Source organism: Gorilla gorilla, chromosome 20, assembly GCF_029281585.2.
Source record: "Gorilla gorilla gorilla isolate KB3781 chromosome 20, NHGRI_mGorGor1-v2.1_pri, whole genome shotgun sequence".
Classification (NCBI taxonomy): Eukaryota; Metazoa; Chordata; class Mammalia; order Primates; family Hominidae; genus Gorilla; species Gorilla gorilla.
In genome coordinates, this window is record NC_073244.2 from 14,191,953 (window position 1) to 14,218,447 (window position 26,495).

General features: G+C 53.6%; 1 protein-coding gene and 1 pseudogene across 5 annotated transcripts; one reads left to right on the forward strand and one right to left on the reverse strand.

The window, feature by feature from the left end:
- Positions 1–145: 145 nt before the first annotated feature.
- Positions 146–20,830, reverse strand: KANK3 (KN motif and ankyrin repeat domains 3). Of its 5 annotated transcripts, XM_019015180.4 has the most exons (12): positions 20,769–20,809; positions 16,490–16,728; positions 15,379–15,440; positions 12,051–13,343; positions 11,871–11,970; positions 11,495–11,701; positions 11,309–11,393; positions 10,599–10,815; positions 2,509–2,654; positions 2,188–2,388; positions 2,008–2,106; positions 152–484 (listed from the first exon to the last, which is right to left on the reverse strand). In XM_019015180.4, the coding sequence occupies exons 3-12, from the start codon at positions 15,410–15,412 to the stop codon at positions 401–403; spliced, it is 2,466 nt and encodes an 821-aa protein (XP_018870725.3). In that variant the 5' UTR covers positions 15,413–15,440; positions 16,490–16,728; positions 20,769–20,809; the 3' UTR covers positions 152–400. The 5 variants fall into 5 exon arrangements, 4 of the variants coding, with proteins under 4 accessions (XP_004059968.4, XP_018870725.3, XP_055227499.1 ...); XM_004059920.5 differs by lacking the exon at positions 16,490–16,728 and having other exon boundaries at positions 146–484; positions 20,769–20,830; XM_055371524.2 differs by lacking the exon at positions 16,490–16,728 and having other exon boundaries at positions 2,188–2,295; positions 20,769–20,830.
- Positions 20,831–24,225: 3,395 nt separating this feature from the next.
- LOC101134932 (large ribosomal subunit protein uL22-like) lies at positions 24,226–25,397 on the forward strand (annotated as a pseudogene).
- Positions 25,398–26,495: the final 1,098 nt, after the last annotated feature.

Below are 26,495 nucleotides of genomic sequence, written 5' to 3' on the forward strand. Positions count from 1 at the left end.
TTTCTTGAGTGGCTCCCAGGCGGTCACCGATGCTCCGCACTCTGGAAATCCTGGCCGTGCGGTCTTGCCAAACGAAGCTTTTCCTTTTTGAGGCGGGGGGTCGTGTTTGTATATTGCATCCTCTACCCCAAACAAAACACAAGCGTAGTAGGAATGTTTTATTAGCAAAGAAGTTTCAGAGAGTGAGTGGATCAGGGCTCTATCACTTGGTCCACCCCTCACCTTGGTGGGGCCAGGGTGAGCCCCTTCCTGCCACAGTCACCCCAACTGAAATTGCCTTTCTCTTCGGCCAGTGTTAGCCTCTGAGCGGAGGACCCTGGACCCTTCTTTGCGCCAAAGGCTGAGGTGACTGACGAGGAGATCTCCCCAGAGCTAGGTGTAGTGAGCCAGACGAGGCAGCTTACTGAACCTGGGGGTTCTCTCCATTGTCAGTGCATTCTCCTTCACCAGGTGTGGCTGTCTGGGAGCCAGGGGGTGACTCGCTCTGGAGAGAGGGGAAAAGAGGGGGGCCTGCTGCAATCTCCTTGAGGCAGGAAACGTGGGATTCAGCCCCAGCCTCACTTAGTGTAGGTTCTTTTACCATGGACCCAGGCTGCCTGGTTTGTATCCAACCTCTGCCCCTTCTGACCTGGAAGAGGCGCTTGACCTTCCTCCCACATCCCTTCCAGTGGGGTGAGTACAGGTGTTCCTCAGTTTACAATGGGTTACATCCCGGTGAGTACATCATAGGTTGAAAGTATTGCAAGTTGAAATGTGTTTAATACACCTAATCTACCAAACATCACAGCTTAGCATGGTCCATCTTAAGCTTGTTCAGAACGCCTTAGCCTGTAGTTGGGGAAACTCGTCTAACACGAAGCCTGTTTTAATAAAGTATTGAATGTCTCATGTAATTTATTGAATACTCTGCTGAAGTGTGGTTTTTGCTAAGCACACATTGCTTTTATGCTATCATGAAGTCAAAAAATTGTAAGTGGTGCCAGGCGCGATGGCTCACGGCTGTTGTAATCCCAGCTACTTGGGAGGCTGAGGCAGGAGAATTTCTTGAACCTGGGAGGTGGAGGTTGCAGTGAACTGAGATTGTGCCACTGCACTCCAGCCTGGGTGACAGAGCGAGACTCTTGTCTTCAAACAAAAAAAAAAAATTAGCTGGGCATGGTAGCATGTGCCTGTAGTCCCAGCTACTTGAGAGGCTGAGGCAGAAGAATCGCTTGAACCCCAGAGGTGGAGGTTGCAGTGAGCTGCAGTCGCCCCACTGCACTCTAGCCTCGGTGACAGAGGAAGACTCCATCTCAAAAATAAATAAAAAATTGTAAGTGGAGCCATGGTAAACTGGGGTCAACCTGTACAGGATGAGTGGGCTGATTAGATGACTTGGATTATGAAAGTGCTGAAACATCCTGGCACTTGGCCATCAGAGTATAGTGGTGTTGGGGGTTAATGTGTTCTGCAAACTCACCCAGTCTCCAGTTCTGAAGCTCTGGACCCCCTTCCCCACCCTGCCTGATGGCAAAGGGCTCCTTTTTCCTTTGATAAGAGCCTCCCTGGCAGTAGGTAACAGGAGCCCAGGGGCATGCATGAAAGGTCTTAGCTAGGTCTCTGTGACCTTAGGTTACTTCCCCCCTTGAGGCCTCAGTCTCATGACCTGGGGTAGTGTCAACCTCACTGGGGTTTTGCTGCTTTCACATCAAATCCCAGCCCCTGCCAGGCACTCTGGTTTCACACTTGTAATCCCAGCACTTGAGGATGCTGAGGCAGAAGGATCCCTTGAACTCAGGAGTTTGAGGCTGCAGTGAGCTCTGATCACACCACTACACCCCAGCCCGGGTTACAGAGTGAGACCCTGTCTCCCAAAAAAGAAAGGCCACATAGGAGAATCCAGACACTGGTTCTGCACCTCTGGTGCCACCTTTGGGGAGCAGAAAGGGAGGCTCAGGGCATATTTACTATCCTCTGCAAACTGAATTTGCAGCTGGGAAGGTTTGTTTCTTCCAGAGCTGTGCTCACCTGGGTGTCGGGCTGGCCCGAGCTCAGGTGGGCATGTAGCAGAGCGGCCACCTCATCCTGCTCAGCCTCCAGGGCGATGGCCAGGGCACTGGTGCCCTCCTGTGGAACGTTAGGGACAGTCAGATCCCTGAGCCAAGCCATGGGCACCCCCAAGATGCCAGCCCCATTGTGGGGTCTTACATTGTCCAGGATGGCAGGGTCACAGCCTGGCTGGGTGAGCAGCAGCCGCACGGTGTCCAGGCGCCCATACTCACTGGCACACATCAGCGCTGTGGCCCCATCTGCATCCTGCGCATTCACATCAGCCCCACAAGCCAGCAGGGTTGCCACCATGTCCTGTCGGCCATGGCTGATGGCCAGCATGAGGGCTGTCTGCCCCGTCTGGGGAGTGGGGAGGCAGAGGGAACAGGCTGGGGTAGGCTCAGGGAAGGGAGGTCACAGGTTGACTCCCAAAGTGGAAGTGACTCCTGGCTGAGAGCCACAGTGGGGGCGCCCACGCACCTGACTGGCCTTGGCATTGACATCGCCCATGCAGAAGAGTCTCTGGACCACAGCCATGTCCTCCTCTTCCTGCCTCACAGAGGTGAGTGCAGCCAGCATGAGGGCCGAGTAGCCGGCTCGGTTCTGGCGGTTGACCTCGCAGGCCCCTGGGAGAGAAAAGGGGGCCGTCCACGGAGATGCCAACACCGCGGCTCGACTTGATCCCACTCACCTCCCTGCAAGCCTCGGGCACAGCACCTGCATACGGGGTGGTCTCAACGTTCTCCCCACAATAGCTACCTGGTTCCTCCCTCACTAGGGTGTTGCTCAAATACCATCTGCTCAGTGAAGGACCTTCCTGTTTCATCTTTTTTTTTTTTTTTTTTTGAGACATAGTCTTGCTCTGTCACCCAGGCTGGAGTGCAGTGGTGCGATCTCAGCTCACTGCAATCTCCGCCTCCCGAGTAGCTGGAACTACAGCATGTGCCACCACGCCCAGCTAATTTTTGTATTATTTAGTAGAGACAGGGTTTCACCATGTTGGCCAGGCTAGTCTCGAACTCCTGACCTCAAGTGATCCACCCACCATAGCCTCCCAAAGTGCTGGAATTAGAGGCATGAGCCACTGGCCCAGTGGCTATTTCAAATCAAGTCCCTATTTCAAATCAGGCAGGGACTTGGTTTTGTTTGCTGCTGTATCCCTCAGTACTTAGAACAATACCTGGCACATAGTAGATGCTCAGTTAAACATTTGTTGACTGAATAATAAAAGGATATGTTTATTTTCATGGCCACCACCCGCCAAGCCACCATCGTTGCTCCCCTAAAGAACAGTGCCAGCCTCCACCCTTCTCTCTGAATCCACTCCAGGTTCCACACAGCAGCCAGGAGCAACAATTTATTTATTTAGAGATGGAGTCTCATTCTGTCGCCCAGGCTGGAGTGCAGTGGCACGATCTCAGCTCACTGCAACCTCTGCCTCCCAGGTTTAAGCGATTCTTCTGCCTTGGCCACTTGAGTAGCTGGGATTACAGGCATGCACCACCACGCCCAGCTAATTTTTGTATTTTTAGTAGAGACGGTTTCACCATGTTGGTCAGGCTGGTCTCGAACTCCGACCTCATGATTCGCTTGCCTCGGCTTCCCAAAGTGCTGGGATTACAGGTGTGAGCCACCACACCTGGCCAGGAGCAACAATTCAAAATGAATTTGGTTGCCGGGACACTGGCTCACGTCTGTAATCCCAGCACTTTGAGAGGCCGAGGTGGTTGATCACTTGAGGTCAGGAGTTCGAGACCAGCCTGGCCAACGTGGTGAACTCCATCTCTACTAAAAACACAAAAAATAGCCAGGCACGGTGGCAGGCACCAGTAATCCCAGCTACTCAGGAGGCTGAGGCAGGATAATCACTTGAACCTGGGAGCTGCAGTGAGCCAAGATCACGCCACTGCACTCCAGCCTGGGTAACACAGTGAGACCCTGTCTCAAAACAAACAAACAAACAAAAACACCTGCCAACACCTTGATTTCAGACTTCTGGCCACCTGTTGTAAAAAAAAAAAAAAAAAAAGCCAGGTGCGGTGGCTCACGCCTGTAATCCCAGCACTTTGGGAGGCTGAGGCGGGCGGATCATGAGGTCAGGAGATTGAGATCATCCTGGCTAACTCGGTGAAACCCCGTCTCTACTAAAAATACAAAAAAAAAAAATTAGTCGGGTGTGGTGGTGGGTGCCTGTAGTCCCAGCTACTCGGGAGGCTGAGGCAGAAGAATGGCGTGAACCCGGGGGACAGAGCTTGCAGTGAGCCGAGATTGCACCACTGCACTCCAGCCTGGGTGACACAGCTAGACTCCATCTCTCAGAAAAAAAAAAAAAAAACCTGCCAACAACTTGATTTTAGAAGTCTGGCCACCTGTTGTTTGAAGCAGCTCACAGTGATACTTTGATGGCAGCCCTAGGAAGCAAAACAGCCTGGTCAACACTGCCTATCCTGAATGAAACACAAACGTGAGCTCAGTTTCCTCTGGGATCAGTTCTGTTACCATCCTGGTCCCTGTTCCTCACAGTGCCTGTTTGGATGATATTTCCTGGAGTGGCTGTTTTAATCCCTGTCTCCTGCCATTCTGAAGGCTCTGAGGATTGAGGTAGTTTAAGGAAATGAATGAGAAGCTTGGGGAAAGGAGCGGGATCGGGGTCATGAGATGGATAACCTAGTGAGGAAGGAGAGCTGAGATGAGGGACTGAGGAGTAAAGGGTTAAGTCAAATGACAGCAAAAATGGAGGCCAGGCATGGTGGCTCACGCCTGTACACCCAAATGCTTAGGGAGGCCAGGCATGGTGGCTCACGCCTGTACACCCAAATGCTTAGGGAGGCCGAGGCAGGAGGATCACTTTAGGCCAGGAGTCTGAGGCCAGCCTGAGCAACATAGGAAGACCCCCCATCTCTTAAAAAATTTGGCCGGACGTGGTGGCTCGCGTCTGTAATCCCAGCACTTTGGGAGGCCAAGGCAGGCAGATCACAAGGTCAAGAGATCAAGACCATCCTGGCCAACATGGTGAAACACCGTCTCTACCAAAAATACAAAAAAGTAGCCAGGCGTGGTGGTGTGTGCCTGTAGTCCCAGCTACTTGAGAGGCTGAGGCAGGAGAATCACTTGAACATGGGAGACAGAGGTTGCAGGGAGCCGATGTCACATCACTGCACTCCAGCCTGGTGACAGAGCGACACTCTGCTCCCCGCCAAAAAAAAAAATTAGCTGAGTGTGGTGGTTCGTGCCTGTGGTCCCAAATACTCAGGAGGCTGAGGTGGAAGGATCGCTTGAGCCTGGGAGGTTGAGGCTGCATCACACCACTACACCCCAGCCTGGAACAAAGCTGTCTGTAAAAAGGGGTTGGGGGGATGTTCCCTGTTTGGGTGGCATGCTGTGTGGGTGTCCATGCCTTCCACTAAGACACCGTGTAAGGCGTCAGGTGGTCAGGGAGGAGCACCCAGAAATAACCAGAGTGGGGTCCTTGCAGGCTAGCCAAGGACCCACCTATCTTCCTGCTCCCTCTCCCTTTTCTCTTGCAGCTACCCTTGACGTTGCTTAACTAAAGAATCACCCTGGCTAGGCACAGTGGCTTATGCCTATAATTCCAGAACATTGGAGGCCGACGCAGGAGGATCACTTGAGCTCTGGAGTTCAAGAACAGCCTGGACAACAGAGCGAGACCTCATCTCTACTAAAAATACAAAAATTAGCCGGGTGTGGTGGAGAACGCCTGTAGTCCCCGCTACTTGGGAGACTGAGGAGGGAGGATCAGTTAGGCCCAGGAGTTGGAGATCAGCCTGAGCAACATGGTGAAACCCCATGCCTACAAAAAAATTTAAAAAGAATCACCCTCTTTGTTGACTTCATCCCCTGGTTGTCTTCTGCTACGGCCCTTACTAGCATTTGAAATTATTTCACGTTTTTACTTGATAATCGTCTCTCTCCACTCTTCGCTCACCACCCCCACCACACACACACACACACACACACACACACACACACACACACACACACACTCAAAACTACACATTCCTGAAAGTTCTGTGGGAGCAGGCATTTATTCAACACTTGACGGTTTGCTGTGGGTTTGTCAGGCAGGCAGGTAGGGTTGGGTGAGAGAGGGGTATGGAGAAGAGTTCACAACAGGCTGAAGGAGGATGACAGAGGCAAAGAGACAAGGGGTGGGGGCTGTGAAATGGAGAGGGAGCAGTGGGTAATTGTCCCCGCAAGGTCCAAGGATTACTGGAGTTGGGGAACGGGAGCCTGTGAGCCGAGAAGCTGGGAGGTGAGGGTCGGGAAGTGGGGAGCTGAGAAGTGAGATTCTGTAAGGGGCATAACTATTAGGGACATCAAGGTCTGGGGCTGACGTTATACCTGTAAAGCTGATGTGGGGCAGAGTCAAGGTCAAGGAAGGAGAGCAGCCAGGAGGTTGCAGGGATCATGGGAGAGGATGTTGAAATTGACAAGTGGGCCGAGCGCAGTGGCTCACGCCTGTAGTCCCAGCACTTTGGGAGGCCGAGGTGGGCGGATCACGAGGTCAGGAGATCGAGACCATCCTGGCTAACACGGTGAAACCCCATCTCTACTAAAAATACAAAAAAAATTAGCCGGGCGTGGTGGCGGGCACCTGTAGTCCCAGCTGCTGGGGAGGCTGAGGAAGGAGAATGGCATGAACCTGGGAGGCAGAGCTTGCAGTGAGCCGAGATGGCGCCACTGCACTCCAGCCTGGGTGACAGAAGAGTGAGACTCCATCTCAAAAAAAAAAAAAAAAAAAAAGGAAATTGACAAGTGCCGGCCGGGTGCGGTTGCTCACTCCTATAATCCCAATACTTTGGGAGGCTGAGGCGGGCAGATCACCTGAGGTCAGGAGTTAAAGACCAGCCTGGCCAACATAGTGAAACCCCGTCTCTACTGAAAATACAAAAATTAGCCGGGCATGATGGCGCTTGCCTGTAATCCCAGCTACTCGGGAGGCTGAGGCAGGAGAATCACTCGAACCCAGGAGGCAGAGGTTGCAGTGAGCTGAGATCTGAGATCATACCACTGCACTCCAGCAGGCAACAGAGCAAGACTCGGCCTCAAAAAAAAAAAGACTAACTATAGAATGCTCTGGAAATGCAATCTTGAGATAAGGAGGAACTGACTGGAACAGCCTAGGCTCTGTTCCTGTCCCCATCTAGAAACAGGTTGTCCTTTAATGCATTAGCCCAGCAATTCCTGTTCCCCAGGGTATAAAACCTAGAGTTGGCCGCTTTCCAGGGTCCCTCACCTGCGGTGCAAGTGGGGCACCTGCAGACCAGATTCCATCCACCTTGGGCAGCCTTCCTGAGCCTTGGGGGATTGGCTCACTGTCAATCTTAGGCTTCTGCTGTCCCTTGCTGCCTATCTGTAAATAAGGAACCTGCTTCGTGTAACTTGTTATGTGAATGAGTATTCTATCTTACCAGACTCAGGCAGGTAGGAAAAGCACATTCCTAGGTGCAATGGGCTGAAGGGGTAACCAGTGCACAGTGGACCTGCTTTGCAGCAAGGATTAGGCTGGAGGGAGAGAGGGAGAACTGGCCAGGAGCTAAAGTTCAAGAAAGGAGGAGCTGCTTGAGGTCAGAGGTAGAAGCCAGAGAGGCAGAGTGAGGAGGGGTCTAGTCAGTGACAAGATGCTCCAAGGTAGGGTTTGAGAAGGAAGAGGGGGAAAGGTCTGGAAGTGGAGAAGAGCCAAGTGCACACCCACATACCTCCAGACTCTGGATTCCAGGGGATGAAAGAGGAAACAGCCCCTGAATGCAGGGGCATTAGTGTATATGACAGCAAGCAAGTATAGGCAGAGGGGAGATGAGTGAGAACCAGGGGAGGGTCTGGAGGGGTGGAGCCAAATGGGAATTAGAGGCTGGGCACACTGGCTCACGCCTATAATACCAGCACTTTAGGAGGCCTAGGCAGGAGGATCACTTGAGGTCAGGAGTTCAAGACCAGCCTGGCCAACATGGTGAAACCCATCTCTACTAAAAACGTAAAAATTGGGCGCAGTGGCTCACACCTGTAATCCCAGCACTTTGGGAGGCTGAGGCAGACAGATTACCTGAGGTCGGGAGTTTGAGACCAGCCTAACCAACATGGAGAAACCCTGTCTGTACTAAAAATACAAAATTAGCTGGGTGTGATGGTGCATGCCTATAATCCCAGCTACTTGGGAGGCTGAGGCAAGAGAGTCATTTGAATCTGGGAGGCGGAGGTTGCAGTGAGACGAGATTGTGCCATTGCACTGTAGCCTGGGCAAAAAGAGCGAAACTCCATCTCAAAAAAAAAAAAAAAAATACAAAAATACAAAAATTAGCTGGGTGTGGTACACGCGCCTGTAATCCCAGCTACTCAGGAGGCTGAGACACAAGAATCACTTGAACCCGGGAGGTGGAGGTTGCAGTGAGCTGATATTGCACCACTGCAGTCCAGCCTGGGCGACAGAGCAAGATCTGTTCAAAAAAACAAACAAGGCCGGGCAAAGTGGCTAATGCTTGTAATCCCAGCACTTTGGGAGGCCGAGGCAGGCAGATCAGTTGAGGTCAGCAGTTTGAGCCTGGCCGACATGTTGAAACCCCGTCTTTACTAAAAGTACAAAAATTAGCCGGGCGTGGTGGCGGGCGCCTGTAGTCCCAGCTACTCGGGAGGCTGAGGCAGGAGAATGGCGTGAACCCGGGAGGCGTAGGTTGCAGTGAGCAGAGAGATCATGCCACTGCACTCCAGCCTGGGCGACAGAGCAAGACTCCATATCAAAACAACAACAACAACAACAACAACAACAACAAATGGGTAGGGGGGGGATTCAAATGCAGGAGATAAAGGGGCCAAGGAGCCTGGGGCCTCTTGCGGTGACCAACGACGCCTACTTCCTTGCCGCAGCCCCAGCCCCCTTTAAGGCATAAGATGCCCAAAAAATTCACTTAGATTCATTCCCTGTCCCCTGTCTCCTACAATGCCCCAGATTCCAGAGCAGCTATATCCTTTCCTAGGTCATAAAGACCTGCAGGGATGGGAGGGATCTGCATGTTTAGGGGGTTGGGGGCAGGCAGTGGGACCCGCCTCAACCTGCAGTTAGTACCAGAGGTGCCCAAAGGCTGACTCAGAAGCTTCTGAACCTGCAGGAGGGTACCTGGGGGGAGGGGGCTCCTGGTGGACAGCGATTTGTTTACCACCCACCAGACCCTTTGTGCCCAGTTTATCGGGGCAAGCAGCTGGAGGTGGGTAGGGCACAGTGCCCCATCCCAGGAGGAGTCAGAGCCCTGCCTGGTGAGTACCTCCCCTCCAGGCTGGACACTGGGGCTCAGGAACTTGGTGAGTGCTCCAGCTGGAGATTCAGGGACACAGCACATGGTGGCCATTTACTGATCTCGTACTACCTGTATTATCATAGGTACCCAGGGAGGGAGGCCTTGCCAACCCCATTTCACAAGCAAGATTAAATAATGCCCCTAAACTGAGGTTTACCTAAGCCCAGAACTGTATTCCCCCCAGCTGCAAAGTGGGAGGAGCCTCAGGGCAGAACTAGGGGTATGGTGGGGCCAAAAGGCCTCTTTTTTTTTTTTTTTTTTTTTTTTTTGAGATGGAGTCTTGCATTGTGGCCCAGGCTGGAGTGCAGTGGTGCTCACTCTTGGCTTACTGCAACCTCTGCCTCCTGGGTTCAAGTGATCCTCGCACCTCAGCCTCCCGAATAGCTGGGATTACAGGTTCCCACCACCACGCCCAGCTAGTTTCTGTTTTTTTGTTTTGTTTTGTTTTTGTTTCTGAGACTGAGACTCACTCTGTCGCCCAGGCTGGAGTGCAGTAGCACGATCTCAGCTCACTGCAACCTCTGCCTCCCAGGTTCAAGCAATTCTCGTGCCTCAGCCTCCTGAGTAGCTGGAATTACAGGCATGTGCCACCACACCCGGCTAATTTTTGTATTTTTAGTAGAGATGGGGTTTTGCCATGTTGGCCAGGCTGGTCTCGAATTCCTGACCTCAAGTGATCTGCCCACCTCGGTCTCCTAAAGTGCTGGGGTTAAAGGCATGAGCCACCATGCCTGGCTCAGAGGGCAGAAGGCCTTTGGGAACCCAGACAGGAAGAGGTTTAAAACCCAAGGAGGTTGGCTGGGTGCAGTGGCTCAGGCCTGTAATCCCAGCACTTTGGGAGGCCGGGGCAGGCAGATCACGAGGTCTGGAGATCAAGACCATCCTGGCCAACATGGTGAAACCCCGTCTCCACTAAAAATACAAAAATTAGCTGGGCGTGGTGGCGCACATCTGTAGTCCCAGCTACTCGGGAGGCTGAGGCAGGAGAATCGCTTGAACCTGGGAGGCGGAGGTTGCAGTGAGCCGAGATCGCGCCACTGCACTCCTGCCTGGCGACAGTGTGAAACTCCGTCTCAAAAATAAAATAATAAAATAAAATAAAATAATTAAAATAAAATAAAATAACTCAAGGAGGAGTGGTGCCCTGTGCTGGACTGCCATTCTCTGCTTTTCTCTCCAGAGTCTTTGAGCCTAGGTCACCCCCTGCCCTCTCCCCCCACCCATTTCCTGGTGTCCCACCCACCTTCCCTTGGCTCTGACCCGTATCCAGGAGCAGGCTTGCGATGGCCAGGTTCCCGTGGGACACACTGTAGTGCAGGGCCGTGTTCCCGTTGCCATCCGCCAGGTTCACCACGTGCGCCAGCAGTTCGGGTCCCAGGCGCCTCAGCCCTTCCAGCATTCTGGCCACGGGCTCCGCCTGAGAGCGCCGCTGGCTGGACACTCGAAACCACTCCTGGGCCACGAGGCGCACTGCGCCCTGCAAGGGATAGGGGCCAAGATAACATCGGCGATGGTCCACGGCGGCGCCGTGGTGGGGGAGCTGGGGAGGGGCGGGACTGGGAAGAGACCCATTTGGCGTTTCCAGGCAAGTAAGGAAGGTCACTCCTCCTCCAGGTGGGGAGCCATGCGAACCCAGATGGAGGGCCGGGGCCACACACCTATCGGAGGGCAAACACGGGGGAAGGGGGTCCTTTCCTTCCAGGGAAGAATTTGCGGGAGAACATGGAACGGGGAAAGGCAATGAACGCTTGCCCTTGGGGAGTCCGGGAGTGGGGCTGGGGCCGGGCCTTTTTGGGGAAACCAAGGAAAGATCGGCGCTGTCCTGGGAAGGAGATCCCTTCGGAGAGCCCGGGGTCAGGCGAGGTGCCTGGCGGGAAGGGATGGAACCCGGTGCGCTCCCCTAAGTGGGCGTCAGAGGTCCCTGGAGGCTCCCACGCCACTTCCTGGTGATGCGCTCCCGGGGCACTCACGCCGTCGCGGGCTACTCCGCGGGGCCGGCTCAGCTGCCGCTGCAGCGCTACGCACGCCTCCCTCAGACGCGGGCTCAGCTCGCACCTGCAGAGGAGGCCAGGAGAGGCTCAGGATGGATCGGGGACAGCGCCGACCAGGAGGAGGGCAGCTGCCTCCTCTCCAAACAACTAGCGAGCGCCGCTCACCTCCCCTGTGCCACCTGCTGAGGCTCTGCCTCCGCCTCGGGCTCAGGGTCCCGGATGTCCCCGCCGCTGGGAGGGCCAGGGGTGCCAGAGTCGGATCCCCCGCCGCTGTCATCCCCGGAGCCCGAGGAGCTACCCGGGGGCTCGGCGCCACCGTTCTCGCTGTCGCCATCGCTGTCGCTGGCGTCCTCGCTGGAGGAGCTATCGTACCTGGGGGCAGGGTGGGAGGAGTCCTGCGATGTGGGTGTGGGCGTTCCCATATAACGATGAGGAAACTGAGGATTGCCCAGACCACGCTGCCAGCAGAGGGGCAGAGCTGGGGTTCCAACCCCAGTCTATGTCCCGGCAGAAGCTGCCACAGGAGGGGAAAGGCGCTCACTCTCCGTTGAGGACCCCAACAAACTGCAGGCTCTTGGGTCCGGAGCTGGGTTGGGCACCAGGTGTGCCGTCTCTCTTCTTCATGATGGATTTGAGGATGCCTGGCGGGGATGAGATGAGGGCACTGAGTTCGAGTCCGGCGCCGAGTAAGCCAGGGCCCAGCGACGGGGTCGGGACTCACCCGCGGGCGCCACGGCCCTGTCTCCGTCCATGGATCCGGGCGAGCTCTCCTGAGTCAAGGAGGGTGCCTCCGCCGGGGGCTCGGTCTGCGCGGCCTTTTCGGCACAGCTCCACGGGGTCTGGGTGGTGGCCTCGCGTAGCTGGGCCCGGGCCCCCGCTGCTGCCTCCTCCGCAGCCTCGCGGGCTTCCTCCAGCTCCCGCAACCGGCCCCGCAGAAGCTCACTCACCCCGCGCTGGTGCTCCAGGCTGGCGCGCAGCAGCTCCAGCTCGCGCTCGGCGGCCTCAGGCAGCCCCAGCAGCGCCTCGGTCACCCACGCGTCCGCCTCAACGGTCTCGGGGGCAGCCTCCACGCCGGCCTCCCGGGTCTCCGGCACGGCCTGGGCACCCGCTTCTCGGGTCTCGGGCACGGCCTCGGCGGCCACCTCCCGGGTCTGGGGCGTCCCATCGAGACTCCCGACCTCCCCGTCGAGGACCTGGAGCGCGCCCTCGCTGCGCCCTGCAGCCAGGCCGTCTGGGCCGTCAGCCCGGGGGCTGGCCCTGGCACGGCCGCCGCGCTCGGAGGTGGCCAGGCGCTCGGTGAGCCGCCGCAGCTGGGCGAGCTTGTCCGGGCGCGTCTCAGCCTCCCCGTCCGGCTCGGGCTGCGCGCGCCCGGCCAGCAGCCGCGCCTTCTCGGCGCGCAGCGCGCGCACCTGCTCCTGCAGCTCGGGCAGCGTTCGCGCCTGGTCCTCGAGCTCGCGCAGGCGCCGCAGCGCCGCGGCAATCTGCTCGCGCACCAGCTGCAGTTGGGCAGGGCCGGGCGAGGCAGGGGCAAGGTTAGGGGCGGGGCTGCTGCGGCCCGACCCGCGTGGGCTGCGCGGGACCCCGCGGCCGGGGCTGGGCGCGCGCTCGTGTGTCTGCGCCAGCTCCAGCCGCCGGCTGGTCTCCCGGAGCGTGTGCTCGACGCGCGGGTTGCGCACGGGCGCGCGCGGCGACAGCGGCTGCATCAGGAGCCCCGAGGGCGCGCCCTGGGAGAGTATGCCCGGTGCTCCACCGTCGTCACTGGCCAGGGACTCGCTGGATGTCCAGGCGCCTGGGCTACGTGCGCCCGCGAGGCCGGGCCGGGGCGCGCGGGGACGGCGCGAGGTCGAGGGTCCCGGGGCGCGGCGGGCAGCGGGGCCACGCTCCAGCTCCTCTATGTACTTGAGGAAGTCCAGGTCCAGGTGGAAGCCGTAGGGCGTCTCCACCGAGTAGGGCGAGCTCGGGCTGCGTGCGCCCCCGGCGGCGGGGACCGGGCACAGGCGGGGGCCGCCCAGGTCTGGAGGCACGACGGGGGCACGGGGAGGGCGCATCAGAACGGGGAAACCCGGGAGATACTAAACAAACCGAGCGTGTCCCCCACCCATGCCCACGTTTCACACCTATCTGTACCCAAGTATTCACTCAATCGCGTGTTTAATGAGCACCTACTCTGTGCTAAGCACGTTTCTAGGCCCTGGGGACACAGCAGTGAGCAAGACAAACATCTCTGTCCTCCTGTAGAAAGCAGATAAACATCCTTCCAAACGATGCCTACGGCAATGATAATAATAGGGAATAAACGGAGGAGGCCCGATTTAGTGTTTGGTTGCCAGGGAAGCTTTCCTGTGTAGGGGACTTTCCTGTGGAGTGGAGCCCTGGCCCGGCGTGGTGGTTCGCGCCTGTAGTCGCAGCATTTTGGGAGGCCGGCACAGGCGGATCACCTGAGGTCAGGAGTTCCAGACCAGCCTGGCCAACATGGTGAAACCCAGTCTCTGCTAAAAATACGAAAATTAGCTGGGCGGTAGTGGCGCGCGCCTGTAATCCCAGCTACTCAGGAGGCTGAGGCAGGAGAATCACTTGATCCTGGTAGGCGGAGTTTGAGGTGAGCCGCACCACTGCACTCCAGCCTGGGCGACAGAAGAGACCCTCTCAAAAAAAAAAAAAAAAAAAAAGTAGCCCTGGCCGGGCGCAGTGGCTCACGCCTCTAATCTCAACACTTTGGGAGGCCGAGGCGGGTGGATCGCTAGAGCTTAGGAGTTCGAGACAAACCTGGGCAACAAAGTGAGACCCCATCTCAAAAAAAAAAAAAAAAAAAAAAAAAAAAAAAATATATATATATATATATATATATATATACATAGCTGTGCATAATGGTGAGCGCCTGTAGTCTCAGCTACTCGGGAGGCTGAGGTGGGAGGATCACTTGAGCCGGGGAGGCAGAGGTTGCAGTGAGCCGAGATTGCACCACTGCACTCCAGACTGGGTGACAGAGTGAGACCCTGTCTCAAAAAAAAAAAAAAAAAAGGTTGGAGAGGGGAAGCCCTGCACGATGAGGAGGAAGCAGCTGGGAAAAGGTTTCTAGAAGAAAACAGCCCATGGAAATACCCTGGGGTAGGAGGGAGGAGGGTCAGCTGGAGTCACAGCGAGGTGGAGACCAGAGTGTCCCAAGCAGAGTAAAGAAGGCAGGGGGAAGAGGAATGGAGGCACAGGGGCCACACTTCCCTGGTTTGAGGGCTACCTGGGGTGGCAGGGGGTATAGTCCACTTGTGATTAGTGCCATAGGTGGGGTTTTTTTTGTTTTTTCTTTTTTTTGAGACGGAGTCTTGCTCTGTTGCCCAGACTGGAGTGCTGTAGTGCGATCTTGGCTCATTGCAGCCTCTGCCTCCCAGGTTCAAGCAATTCTCCTGCCTCAGCCTCCTGAGTAGCTGGGACTACAGGCATGCGCACCATGCCTGGCTAATTTTTTTTTTTTTTTTTTTTGAGACGCAGTCTCGCTCTGTCGCCCAAGCTGGAGTGCAGTGGCGCAATCTCTGCTCACTGCAAGCTCCGCCTCCCGGGTTCAAGCCATTCTCCTGCCTCAGCCTCCCGAGTAGCTGGGACTACAGGGGCACCACCATGCCCGGCTAATTTTTTGTATTTCTAGTAGAGATGGGGTTTCACCGTGTTAGCCAGGATGGTCTTAACCTCCTGACCTCGTGATCTGCCCGCCTCAGCCTCCCAAAGTGCTGGGATTACAGGCATGAGTCACCACACCCAGCCGTGCCTGGCTAATTTTTGTATTTTTAGTAGAGACAGGGTTTCACCATGTTGCCCAGGCTGGTCTCGAACTCCTGATCTCAAGTGATCCGCCCACCGTGGCCTCCCAAAGTGCTGGGATTACAGGCATGAGCCACCGCACCCGGCCATGATTGATGCCATAGGTGGTTTAAAGCAGGCTCATGACATTGGAGAGGACCCTCTGGCCACTGTAGGGCTGCGTCCACACACAAGGGCATCAAGCGTTTCTCTGTGCATGCGCACACACACACACATCTCTCTTTTTGCACACTCACCGGGCAGGTTCTGATTCAGGGCAAACTTGGCCATGTTTCCTGCAGCAGCTGTCAGAGGCACCCTGCAAAAGGGGTGAAGGTGGGGCTGGGCGCTGTCCCTCTGGCTGGAGCCTCTGGGGCCTGACTTTGAGTCTAAGCAAACAGGACCCAAGAGCTCTCCTCCACCCACCCACCTCCCTCCACACATGGCCTCTCCTTCCTCTTCCCTAAAGAAACCTTGAAACTTTTTTTTTTGGGGACAGAGTCTCGCTCTGTCACCCAGGCTGGAGTGCAATGCCACAATCTCGGCTCATTGCAGCCTCCCCCTCCCGGGTTCAAGTGAATCTCCTGCCTCAGCCTCCCAAGTGGCTGGGATTACAGGTGCCCACCACCACGCCTGGCTAATTTTTGTATTTTTGGTAGAGATGAGGTTTCACCATGTTGGCCAGGCTGGTCTCGAACTCCTGACCTCAAGTTATCCGCCTGCCTCGACCTCCCAAAGTACTGGGATTATAGGCATGAGCCACCGTGCCTAGCCAACCTTGAAACTTTGGATGGAATGAATGATCCCCAGGTGTCAGATGTCAGCCTGCTGGGCAGGAGGAAGCAGGAAAGACATCAAGCAAAAAGAAGAAGGTGACCAAGAAAACAAGGGTAGCTGGGAGTTGGGGAGGCATTCCAGACCTGCTGGGTTTTCTGATAATCTCTGGGGAAAATTAGAAATGGATGCTCTATGTAGTGGACTATGAGCCTTTAGGAAAGAAAGACCAGAGTTGGAAGCCCTTCACAGGATCATTAAAAACTCATCTGGGCTGGGCGCGGTGGCTCACGCCTGTAATCCCAGCACTTTGGGAGGCCGAGGTGGGCGGATCATGAGGTCAGGAGATCGAGACCATCCTGGTTAACAAGGTGAAACCCCATCTCTACTAAAAATATAAAAAAGTAGCTGGGCGTGGTGGCAGGTGCCTGTAGTCCCAGCTACTCGGGAGGCTGAGGCAGGAGAATGGCGTGAACCTGGGAGGCGGAGCTTGCAGTGAGCTGAGGTGGCGCCACTTCACTCCAGCCTGGCGACAGAGCGAGATTCCGTCTCAAAAAAAAAAAAAAAGATGTAATTATGTGTCCAGATTTTTACCAAGGTCAGTTGTGAAACTCTTGCAGGAATGATGGGGAATTGCGGGCTGGATGCACCAAAGATCCAAATCAACAAATCAACGGATACTTGTCTCCCTGGAATGTCGCTAGTGGAGTGTCACAGGCTTGATCCTTGGCTTGTAAGAGTTTGTAATGCAAACAGAAAACACCTGGGTTGTCAGAGCTGTGACTTTCATGGGGCTGCCTGGGAAAGTGACTGTTTGGATGACATGATGGAGGCTGTAAAAAAGTGAGGAAGATTGGGCCACATATAATAATGTGATATTTAACAAGGACAAATATTGAATCCAGAACTTTGGTTCAAAAAGCACAGGGTGAAATCTCAGCACTCTGGGAAGCCAAAGCAGAAGGATCGCTTGAGCCTAGGAGTCAAGACCCACCTGGGCAACATAGCGAGACCCTATCTCTTTTTGTTTTTTTTTTTTTTTGAGACAGAATTTCCCTCTTGTTGCCCAGGCTAGAGTGCAGTGGCACAATCTCGGCTCACTGCAACCTCTGCCTCCCGGGTTCAAGTGATTCTCCTGCCTCAGCCTCCTGAGTAGCTGGGATTACAGCCACTGCTACTACACCTGGCTAATTTTTTTGTATTTTTAGTAGAGATAGGGCTTCATCATGTTGGCCAGGCTGGTCTCGAACTCCTGACCTCAGGTGATCCACCCACCTCGGCCTCCCAAAGCACTGGGATTACAGGCATGAGCCAAGGTGCCTGACCACTATCTCTTTTGTTTGTTTGTTTTTAAATAGCGAAACCACCGAGCACAGTGGCTCACGAGCCATTGCTCTCCAGCCTGGGCAACAAGAGCGAAGCTCTGTCTCTAAATAAATAAATAAAATAGCGAAACCCCATCTCTACAAAAAACACAAAAATTAGCTGGATGTGTTGGCATGCACCTGTAGTCCCAGCTACTCAAGAAGCTGAGGCAGGAGTATCTCTTGAGTCCAGGAGATGCAGGCTGCAGTGAGCTATGATCATGCCACTGCATTCCAGCCTGGGTTACAGAGCAAGACTTTGTCTCAAAAAAAAAAAAAAAGAAAAGAAAAGGAAAGAAAAGCACAGGAACACGGAGTGGGAAAGATGGGCTTTGGAAAGCCCACATGGAAAACCTTCAGGGAGGGGAAAGTGCCTACGGTGTGCCCTGCCTGATTAAATGTAATCGCCGTAGCTGGACACAATGGTGCATGCCTGTAGTCCCAGCTACTCAGGAGGCTGAGGCAGGAGAATCGCTTAAACCCAGGAGGCAGAGGTTGCAGTGAGCTGAGATCATGCCATTGCACTCCAGCCTGGGGGACAGAGCCAGACTCCGTCTCAAAAAAAAAAACTATATATATATATACACATACACACACATAGCCCCCATACAACACTTTGCATACTGCAAAGTAGTATTATTATTCATATTTTACAGATGGAGAAACTGAGGCACAGAACAATTAAATCAGTTGCCTGTGGGAAGCACCCTCAGATTGGACTCTGCCCATCTGTTGGAACCCTTGTCAGCAGGTCCCTGCCACAGCTTCTGACTGCCCTTTACCTGTCCAGTCCTCCACTGACAGGCATCTGCCAAACCCACTTCATCCTCTCCCTGGGCCACAGCCCGTCTGTGCTAACCACATGGCAACACTCCCAGCCACCCCTTCTGGCTTCTCGAATCCCTGGTGACCACCTGTGTGCCTGATACTATGAAGCACTGAGCACCCACCAGCCCTCCTGACTCATTACCCTACTCCACTGCTGGGGAAACCCTAACTCCATTTCCCACCTCTGTCTGGCCGAGGTCCCTGACATCTCCCTTCCCAGTCCAAGGCCAGGCAGGGGGCCTCTTCCAGTCCCCAAGCAGCTGTTTCCCGTCCCTTCACACCGGCTGCAAGGGGTGGGTCAACAGGCCAGCGGGTCATCGCAGAGGACAGCCAATGCCGTTCATCACTTGTTTTCAGGAAATTGCCAGGGAAGAACTGAGTTGTGGAAAAAGTCCAGATCCAGGGTTGGGGGGTCTGGGTCTGCTTCTCACACAGCTGGCTGTATGACGCAATGGGGTCAGCGTCCTCCTCCGGTGACCTGGTCACACCCAAATCCCAGGCCCTGGGATCTCAGAAGACAGCTGTGGGCCATTTCTAAGACCTAAACTAGCTGAAGCAGTTGGATCCAGAGGCTGGGCTAAGAAAGGAATTGATCCCTCCAGAATGTCAAATAATAACAACACTTTTGATATTTACTATGGGCCAGCCTCTAGTCTAAGGAATTTATGGATATTTACTTTTTTTTTTTTTTTTTTTTTAGAGGCAAGGTCTCGCTCACTCTGTCACCCAGGCTAGAGTCAGTGGCTCGATCATAGCTCACTGTGGCCTTGAACCCCTGAGCTCAAGTGATCCGCCTCAGCCTCCCAAATAGCTGAGACTACAGGAATGGACCTCTACACCTGGCTAATTCAGGCTAATACTTTAAATTTTTTGGTTTTTTGTTTTAGATGGAGTCATGCTCTGTCGCCCAGGCTGGAGTGCAGTGGCACAATCTCAGCTCACTGTAACCTCCACCTCCCGGGTTCAAGTGATTCTCCTGCCTCAGCCTCCCAAGTAGCTGGGAATACAGGTGTGCACCACCATGCCTGGCTAATTTTTGTATTTTTAGTAGAGACGGAGTTTCACCATGTTGGCCAGGCTGGTCTCAAACCAGGCGTGAGCCGTGCCCGGCCTAATTTTATTTTTTGTAGATACAGGTGTCTTGCTATGTTGCCCAGGCTGGCCTCCAATTCCTGGGCTCAAGCAATCTTCCCAGTTCAGCCTCCCAGAGTGCTGGGATTACAGGCATGAGCTACTGCACCTGATCTTGACTTATTTTTTAAAATCCTAGCTAAATCCACTGAGGTTGGATTTCCTACGATCATTGTCCCTTCCCCTATTGTACAGATGGAGAAACTGAGACACAGAACAGTTTAGTGTCCTGCCTGGGTCCTGTCATAAACAGGCAGAGGCAGGTTTTAAACCCAGGCAGGTCTTCCAGAGTCCTTGCTTTGGCCACTACACTTGAATGCTTTCTTTTATTTTTATTTTTGAGACGGAGTCTCTGTCACCCAGGCTGGAGTGCAGTGGCAGGATCTCAGCTCACTGCAACCTCTGAGCCCAGGGTTCAAGCGAGTCTCCTGCCTCAGCATCCTGAGTAGCTGGGATTACAGGCACTTGCCACCACAGCTGGCTAATTTTTGAATTTTTAGTAGAGACGGGTTTCATCATGTTGGTCAGGCTGGTCTCAAACTCCTGACCTCAAGAGATCAGCCCTACTCGACCTCCCAAAGTACTGAGATAACAGGCATGAACCACCAAGGAGCCTCAGGGGGCTTGTCCCACCCAGCCTACACCTGTGTCAGACTCTGATTGGGGGTGGAGGTGCCCACCACCTCTGCGGCTTCAGGGGCTGGGGCCTCACTAAAGTGGGGCGTTGAGCTGCCTTCCCTCTCCTCCGCTCCCTGCCCTGGCTGTCACAGCTAGATCCGGATTCTGTGCCTGAGACCCCCTCATTAGGCCGTCAGAGCCGACGCCACACGCCCCCTCTCCCGCCCCAGGGACTATTTTGGGACGCAGAGCTGTGATCACCAAACCGGAGTGGTGGGGGCCACGGCAGGCCAGTGAGGATCCCAGTCCTGGGGAGAGGGCGCCTTCCAGGAGGCCCTGAGTACTGGCAGCCCCTGATGTCTGCTGGGACTCTCAGACTCTTGAGGTGGGTGGGTGGGGGACTGGTGGCGGCAGGAAGGTGGGTGTTAAAGTCATCATCACCCGCCCACCCCCAGGTCGTCCTAGCCGCACAGAGACAGAGCAGTTTCCTACAGGAAGCGCCGCCGGGCGGTTCCATCCGCTACCCATTGTCTGCGGGTCCGGGGGCCGTGCGTCCCTCCCCAAAACACCATTTCCGTGTCACGCTCCCACACCCAGCCCAGCGCGAGGGGCTGGCTGGGGTCCCCAGGCCGTCCCGGGAAAGGGTCCCAGGGTCGGTTGTGGCATTAGGGAGCGAACGAGCCCCGCAGTGAGCTCCCGAAGGGCGAGAGGGGGGCAAGCCCACGCCTCCAGAGCCCCCCACTCTGCTCGCTACCCACCTGGGACTCCCAATGTGGGAGGGGTCCCGGCCAGAGGACACGACGCCCGCCCCGTCGCAGCGGGCAGAGCCCTCAGTAGGGCTGGAAACGCAGCGCAGCGCCGGGTCCCGGTGCGTCCCCGAATCCACCCACCCAGGGATCCCCCATCCGTGTCCCCGCAAGCTGGCAATTTACCTGAAGCCGCAGCCCCAGCCGCGCCCGCACCCGAGCCCGCCCCCTCGAAGTCCGGGGACTGATTATCAAGGCCTTCGCCCTAATTGACGGCCACGCCAGCCAACCAGCACTCGAGGCTCTCCAAGCCGCCCAATGGGACGGTGGGGTGGGACAGGCAGGCGGGGCCTGGAATGTAGGGGTGGTGACTGGGGGCGGGCCCTAGAGTGACGGTCGCCGAGCGCTGGCTGGCGGCATTTCTGCACCAGCAGAGGTCAAGTCTCTGCCCAGCGCGGGGCCAAGGAGCTTGGATTTGATCCACAGACACGAGGGAGCCATGGGAGAACTATGAGTAGAAGAGTAGCCCGGTGGGATTTCTATAACTGGCACTTATTTCGCAGTGCCTGGGTGAAGTATCAGGTCCCGGATCTTCCCCACCGCAGGGCCTCTGCACATGCTGTTCCACCTACCTGAAATGCTTTCCCTTGCACCTGTACACTTAGGTACTTTTTGAGGCTCCCCTACTGTTTTTTGTTTTGTTTTGTTTTTGTTTTTTGAGACGGAGTCCCAGGCTGGAGTGCAGTGACACTCACTGCAACCTCCGCCTCCTGGGTTCAAGCAATTCTCCTGCCTCAGCCTCCCGAGTAGCTAGGATTACAGACACACACCACCACGTCCAGCTAATTTTTGTATTTTTAGTAGAGATGGGGTTTGTTGGCCGGGCTGGTCTGGAACTCCTGACCTCAAGTGATCCGCCCACCTCAGCCTCCCAAAGTGTTGGGATTACAGGCGTGAGCCACCGCGCCCGGCCTTCCCTACTTTCTGAGGTTCAGCTTTTGTGTTGCTGCCCCCTAAATGCCTGACATAGCCCCTCCCCAGTTAGTATTTTTCTCATCACTCTATTGTGTTAACCTAATAGCTACTTTTACTATCTGAAAAAAAAAAAAAGCAGACTCTGTTATTGCCAGGCGCAGTGATTCACGCCTGTAAATCCAGTATTTAGGGAGGCATAGATGGGAGGATTGCTTGAGCCAGGAGTTGAGACCAGCCTGGGCAACATAGCAAGACCTAGTTCTCAAAACAAAACAAAACAACAAAACAAAAAGACAAAAACAAAACACTCAGTTATTTATTTGGTTTATTTTTTAATTTAATTTAATTTTTTTTGAGACAGAGTCTCGCTCTGTCCCAGGCTGGAGTGCAGTGGTGCGATCTTGGCTCACTGCAACCTCTGCCTCCTGGGGTTCAAGCGATTCTCCTGCCTCAGCCTTCTAAGTAGCTGGGATTACAGGTGCACACCACCACGCCCAGCTAATTTTTGTATTTTTAGTAGAGACAGGGTTTCACCATGTTGCCCAGGCTGGTCTCGAACTCCTGACCTCAGGTGATCCGCCCACCTCAGCCTCCCAAAGTGCTGGGATTACAGGCGTGAGCCACCATGCCTGGCTGGTTATTTATTGGTTTACCTGCTTGCCATCTCACTAAAGTGTCGGCACCAAGGCCAGGTGGGGTGGCTCATGCCTGTAATCCTAGCACCTCCTGAGGCTGAGGTGGGAGGATCTTTGGAGCCCAGCAGCTCAAGACCAGCCTGGGCAACAGAGTGAGACTCTGTCTCTACAAAAAAAAAATACAAAAAATTAATCGGACATGGTGGTGCATGCCTGTAATCCCAGCTCCTTGGGTGGCTGAGGCAGGAGAATCACTTGAACCTGGGAGGCAGAGGTTCCATTTCTGCCACTGCACTCCAGCCTGGGCGACAGAGTGAGACTCCGTCTCTAAATTAAGTGTCAGCACCATGGGAACAGGAAACTGGTTTTGATAACTGTATTATCCAGTGACCCTAGTACACAGTAGATGCTTAATAAATGTTTGCTGAAATAATGATTTTTTTTCTTTTTTGAGTCAGGGTCTCATTCTGTTGCCCAGGCTAGAGTGCTGTGGCACAATATCTCAGCTCACTACAAACTCCGCCTCCCAGGTTAAACAGATACTCCTGCCTCAGCCTCCCAAGTAGCTGGGATTACAAGTGTGTGCTACGCCCAGCTAATTTTTTTTATTTTTAGTAGAGACGGGCTTTTACTACTTTGCCCAGGCTGGTCTTCAACTCCTTGGCTCAAGCAATCCACCTGCCTTGGCCTCACAAAGTGCTGGGATCACAGGCATAAGCCACAGCACCTGGCCAGAATATAGTAATATTTTAAAATGTATTTTAACATCTGATACTTTTTAAAAAAAAAACAAAATTCCTGAGTTATTTTAATTGGTTGATTCTTTCAGTTAAAACTGTGGAATTCTGTTGCGTTTCCCCACAGAAACTCCATTGGAATTTTCTTCTTTGTTCCTTTGAGACAGAGTTTACTCTGCTGCCGATGCTGGAGTTCTGTGGCAAGACCTATGGCTCACTGCAGCCTTGAACTCCCAGGCTCAAGCAATCCTCCCACCTCAACCTCCCGAGTAGCTGGGACTACAGGCATGTGCTACCACGTCCAGCAGGTTTCTTATTTTTGTAAGGATAGGGTCTCTCTATGTTGCCCAGGCTGGTCACAAATTCCTGGGTTCAAGTGATTCTCCTGCCTCAGCCTCCCTAAATAGTGGCATAACAGGCATGAGCTGCTGCACTTGGCCTCCATTGGAATGTTTAAAATATATATATATACACACACATATATATATATATATATATATTTTTTTTTTTTTTTTGAGACGGAGTCTTGCTCTGTCGCCCAGGCTGGAGTACAGTGGTGTGATCTCCACTTACTGCAAGATCCGCCTCCCGGGTTCACGCCATTCTCCTGCCTCAGCCTCCTGAATAGCTGGGACTATAGGCAGCCACCACCACACCTGACTAAGTTTTTGTATTTTTAGTATTTTTATTTTTTAGTATTTTTAGTAGAGATGGGGTTTCACCGTGTTAGCCAGGATGGTCTTGATCTCCTGACCTTGTGATCTGCCTGCCTCGGCCTCCCAAAGTGCTGGGGTTACAGGCGTGAGCCACCGCACCCAGCCCTAAAATATTTTTATTGTGGCCGGGCGCGGTGGCTCACGCCTGTAATCCCAGCACTTTGGGAGGCCAAGGCAGGCAGATCACCTGATATCGGGAGTTGGAGACCAGACTGACCAACAAGGAGAAACTCCGTCTCTACTAAAAACACAAAATTATCCCAGTGTAGTGGTGCATGCCTGTAATCACAGCTACTTGGGAGGCTGAGGCAGGAGAATCACTTGAACCTGGGAGGCAGAGGTTGCAGTGAGCCGAGAGTGAGCCATTGCATTCCAGCCTGGGCAACGAGAGTGAAACTCTGTCTCAAAAAAAAAAAAAAATATATATATATATATGTATATATATATATATATATATATATATATATATATATAATTGTAAAATAAAGCGTCCATAGATGCACACACACAGCCAGATTCAAGAAACCACATAAAACAAATGTATACTCTTTCCCTAAGTGGCCTGAGGTAATCTGGGAAAATGGTTTGCTATTCACTTGACCCAGAGAACCCCACAAAATCATGCAAATCAAGAGGTTCAAATCTTCATGTTCACTTTGAGAACACTCATGAAACTGCCCAGGCCATCAAGGGTATGTATATACGAAAATCCACGAAGTATCTGAAAGATGTCACTTTACAGAAACAGTGTGTACCATTCCAACATTACAATGGTGGAGGTGGCAGGTGTGCCCAGGCCAAGCAGTGGGGCTGGACACAAAGTCAGTGGCCTAGAAAAAGTGCTGAATTTTTGCTGTGCATCCTTAAAAATGCAGAGAGTGGCCGGGCATGGTGGCTCACACATGTAATCCCAGCACTTTGGGAGGCTGAGGTGGGCGGATCACCTGAGGTCAGGAGTTCGAGACCAGCCTGGCCAACACGGTGAAACCCCATCTCTACTAAAAATACAAAAATTAGCTGGGTGTGGTGGCACGTGCCTGTAGTCCCAGCTACTAGGGAGGCTGAGGCAGGAGAATTGCTTGAACCCGGGAGGCAGAGGTTGCAAAGCCAAGATTGTGCCACTGCACTCCAGCCTGGGCAGTAGAGCGAGACTCTGTCTCAAAAAAAAAAAAAAAAATGCAGAGAGTAATGCTGAACTTAAGGGTTAGATGTAGATTCTCTGGTCATTGAGCATATCCAAGTGAACAAAGTACCTAAGATGCGTCGCCAGACCTACGGAGCTCCGGTCGGATTAACCCATGAATGAGTTCTCCCTGCCACACTGAGATGATTCTTACTCAAAAGGAACAGCCAGAGGAGGAGGTTGCCCAAAAGAAAAAGATATCCCAAGGCCGGGCGCAGTGGCTCACGCCTATAATCCCAGCATTTTGGGAGGCCGAGGCGGGTAGATCACCTGAGGTCGGGAGGTCGAGACCAGCCTGACCAACATGGAGAAACCCCATTTCTCTTAAAATATAAAATTAGCCGAGCGTGGTGGCGCATGCATGTAATCCCAGCTACTCAGGAGGAGGCTGAGGCAGGAGAATCGTTTGAACCCGGGTGGCAGAGGTTGCGGTGAGCCGATATCGCACCATTGCACTCCAGCCTGAGCAACAAGAGTGAAACTCCATCTCGGAAAAAAAAAAAAAAGAAAGAAAGAAAAAGATATCCCAGAAGAAACTGAAGAAACAAAAACTTATGGCATGGGAGTAAATTCAGCATTAAAATAAATGCAATTAAAAGTAAAAAAACAAAAACAAAAAACAAAACAAAACCAACCAACAACAACAACAAAAAACCCACAAATGTATAGTTTAAGGAGTTCCTCCAGGGGGTGGTTCTCAACCAGGAGTGATTTTGTCCCATGGGAGAATGTTTGACAATATCTAGGAGCACTTTTGGGTAATGAGGAGGTGGGTGTTTTTGGCACCTAGAGGGCGGAGGCCAGGAACGTAGCTAACCACCCTGCAATGCACAGGCCATCCCCAAGGACCAAGAATTATGTGGCCCGAATGTCAAGAGTGCTAAGTTTCAGAAACCCAGCGCTGAGATGAAGGTCATCGTCGCCTCCACCCAGGCCAACCAACTGCACTTGCCAGCTACCCAAGAAGCGCCTCCATGGACTATGTCCTAGTCACAGCTGCCCCTCACTCCCTAAGTAACCACTGTTGTGTGACTTTTATTTGTTTATTTGTTTATTTATTTATTTATTTTTGAGACAGAATCTCGCTCTGTTGCCCAGGCTGGAGTGCAGTGGCATGATCTCAGCTCACTGCAGTCTCCTGGGTTCAAACGATTCTCCTGCCTCAGCCTCCTGAGTAGTTGAGATTACAGGTGCCCGCTACCATGACCAGATTTTTTGTATTTTTAGTAGAGATGGGTTTTCTCCATGTTGACCATGCTGGTCTTGAGCTCCTGGCTTCAGGTGATCCACCTGCCTCGGCCTCCCAAAGTGCTGGGATTACAGGCGTGAGCCAACACGCCCGGCCCTGTGTAGGTTTCTGTTTGTTTGTTTGTTTGTTTGCTTATTTATTTATTTCGAGACAGAGTCTCACTGTATTGTTCAGGCTGGAGTGCAGTGGTGCAATCAATGCTCACTGCAGCCTGGAACTCCTGGGCTCAGATGATCCTTGGCCTCCTGAGTAGCTGGGAGACAGGTGAGCGCCACTGCACATGTATAGTTTTATTATCCAAATGTGAATCTGTAGACACTGGAGTTCAGTCTCGCCCATTCAAAAAGAAAATGATATGTCTTTTAAGCTCCCCCTGCCCCTTTTTTTTTTTTTTTTTTTTGAGACGGAGTCTTGCTCT

Bases quoted from the DNA above. Each gene is read 5' to 3' on its own strand.
- KANK3 (XM_004059920.5), bottom strand. From the start codon at position 15,412: ATGGCCAAGTTTGCCCTGAATCAGAACCTGCCCG. The intron at 10,816-11,308 runs GTGAGTGCCCCG...TATCCCTTGCAG, and splicing joins GCGGAGTAGCCCGCGACGGC to GGCGCAGTGCGCCTCGTGGC. The intron at 485-2,007 runs GTGAGCACAGCT...CCCTCTCTCCAG, and splicing joins CGGGCCAGCCCGACACCCAG to AGCGAGTCACCCCCTGGCTC.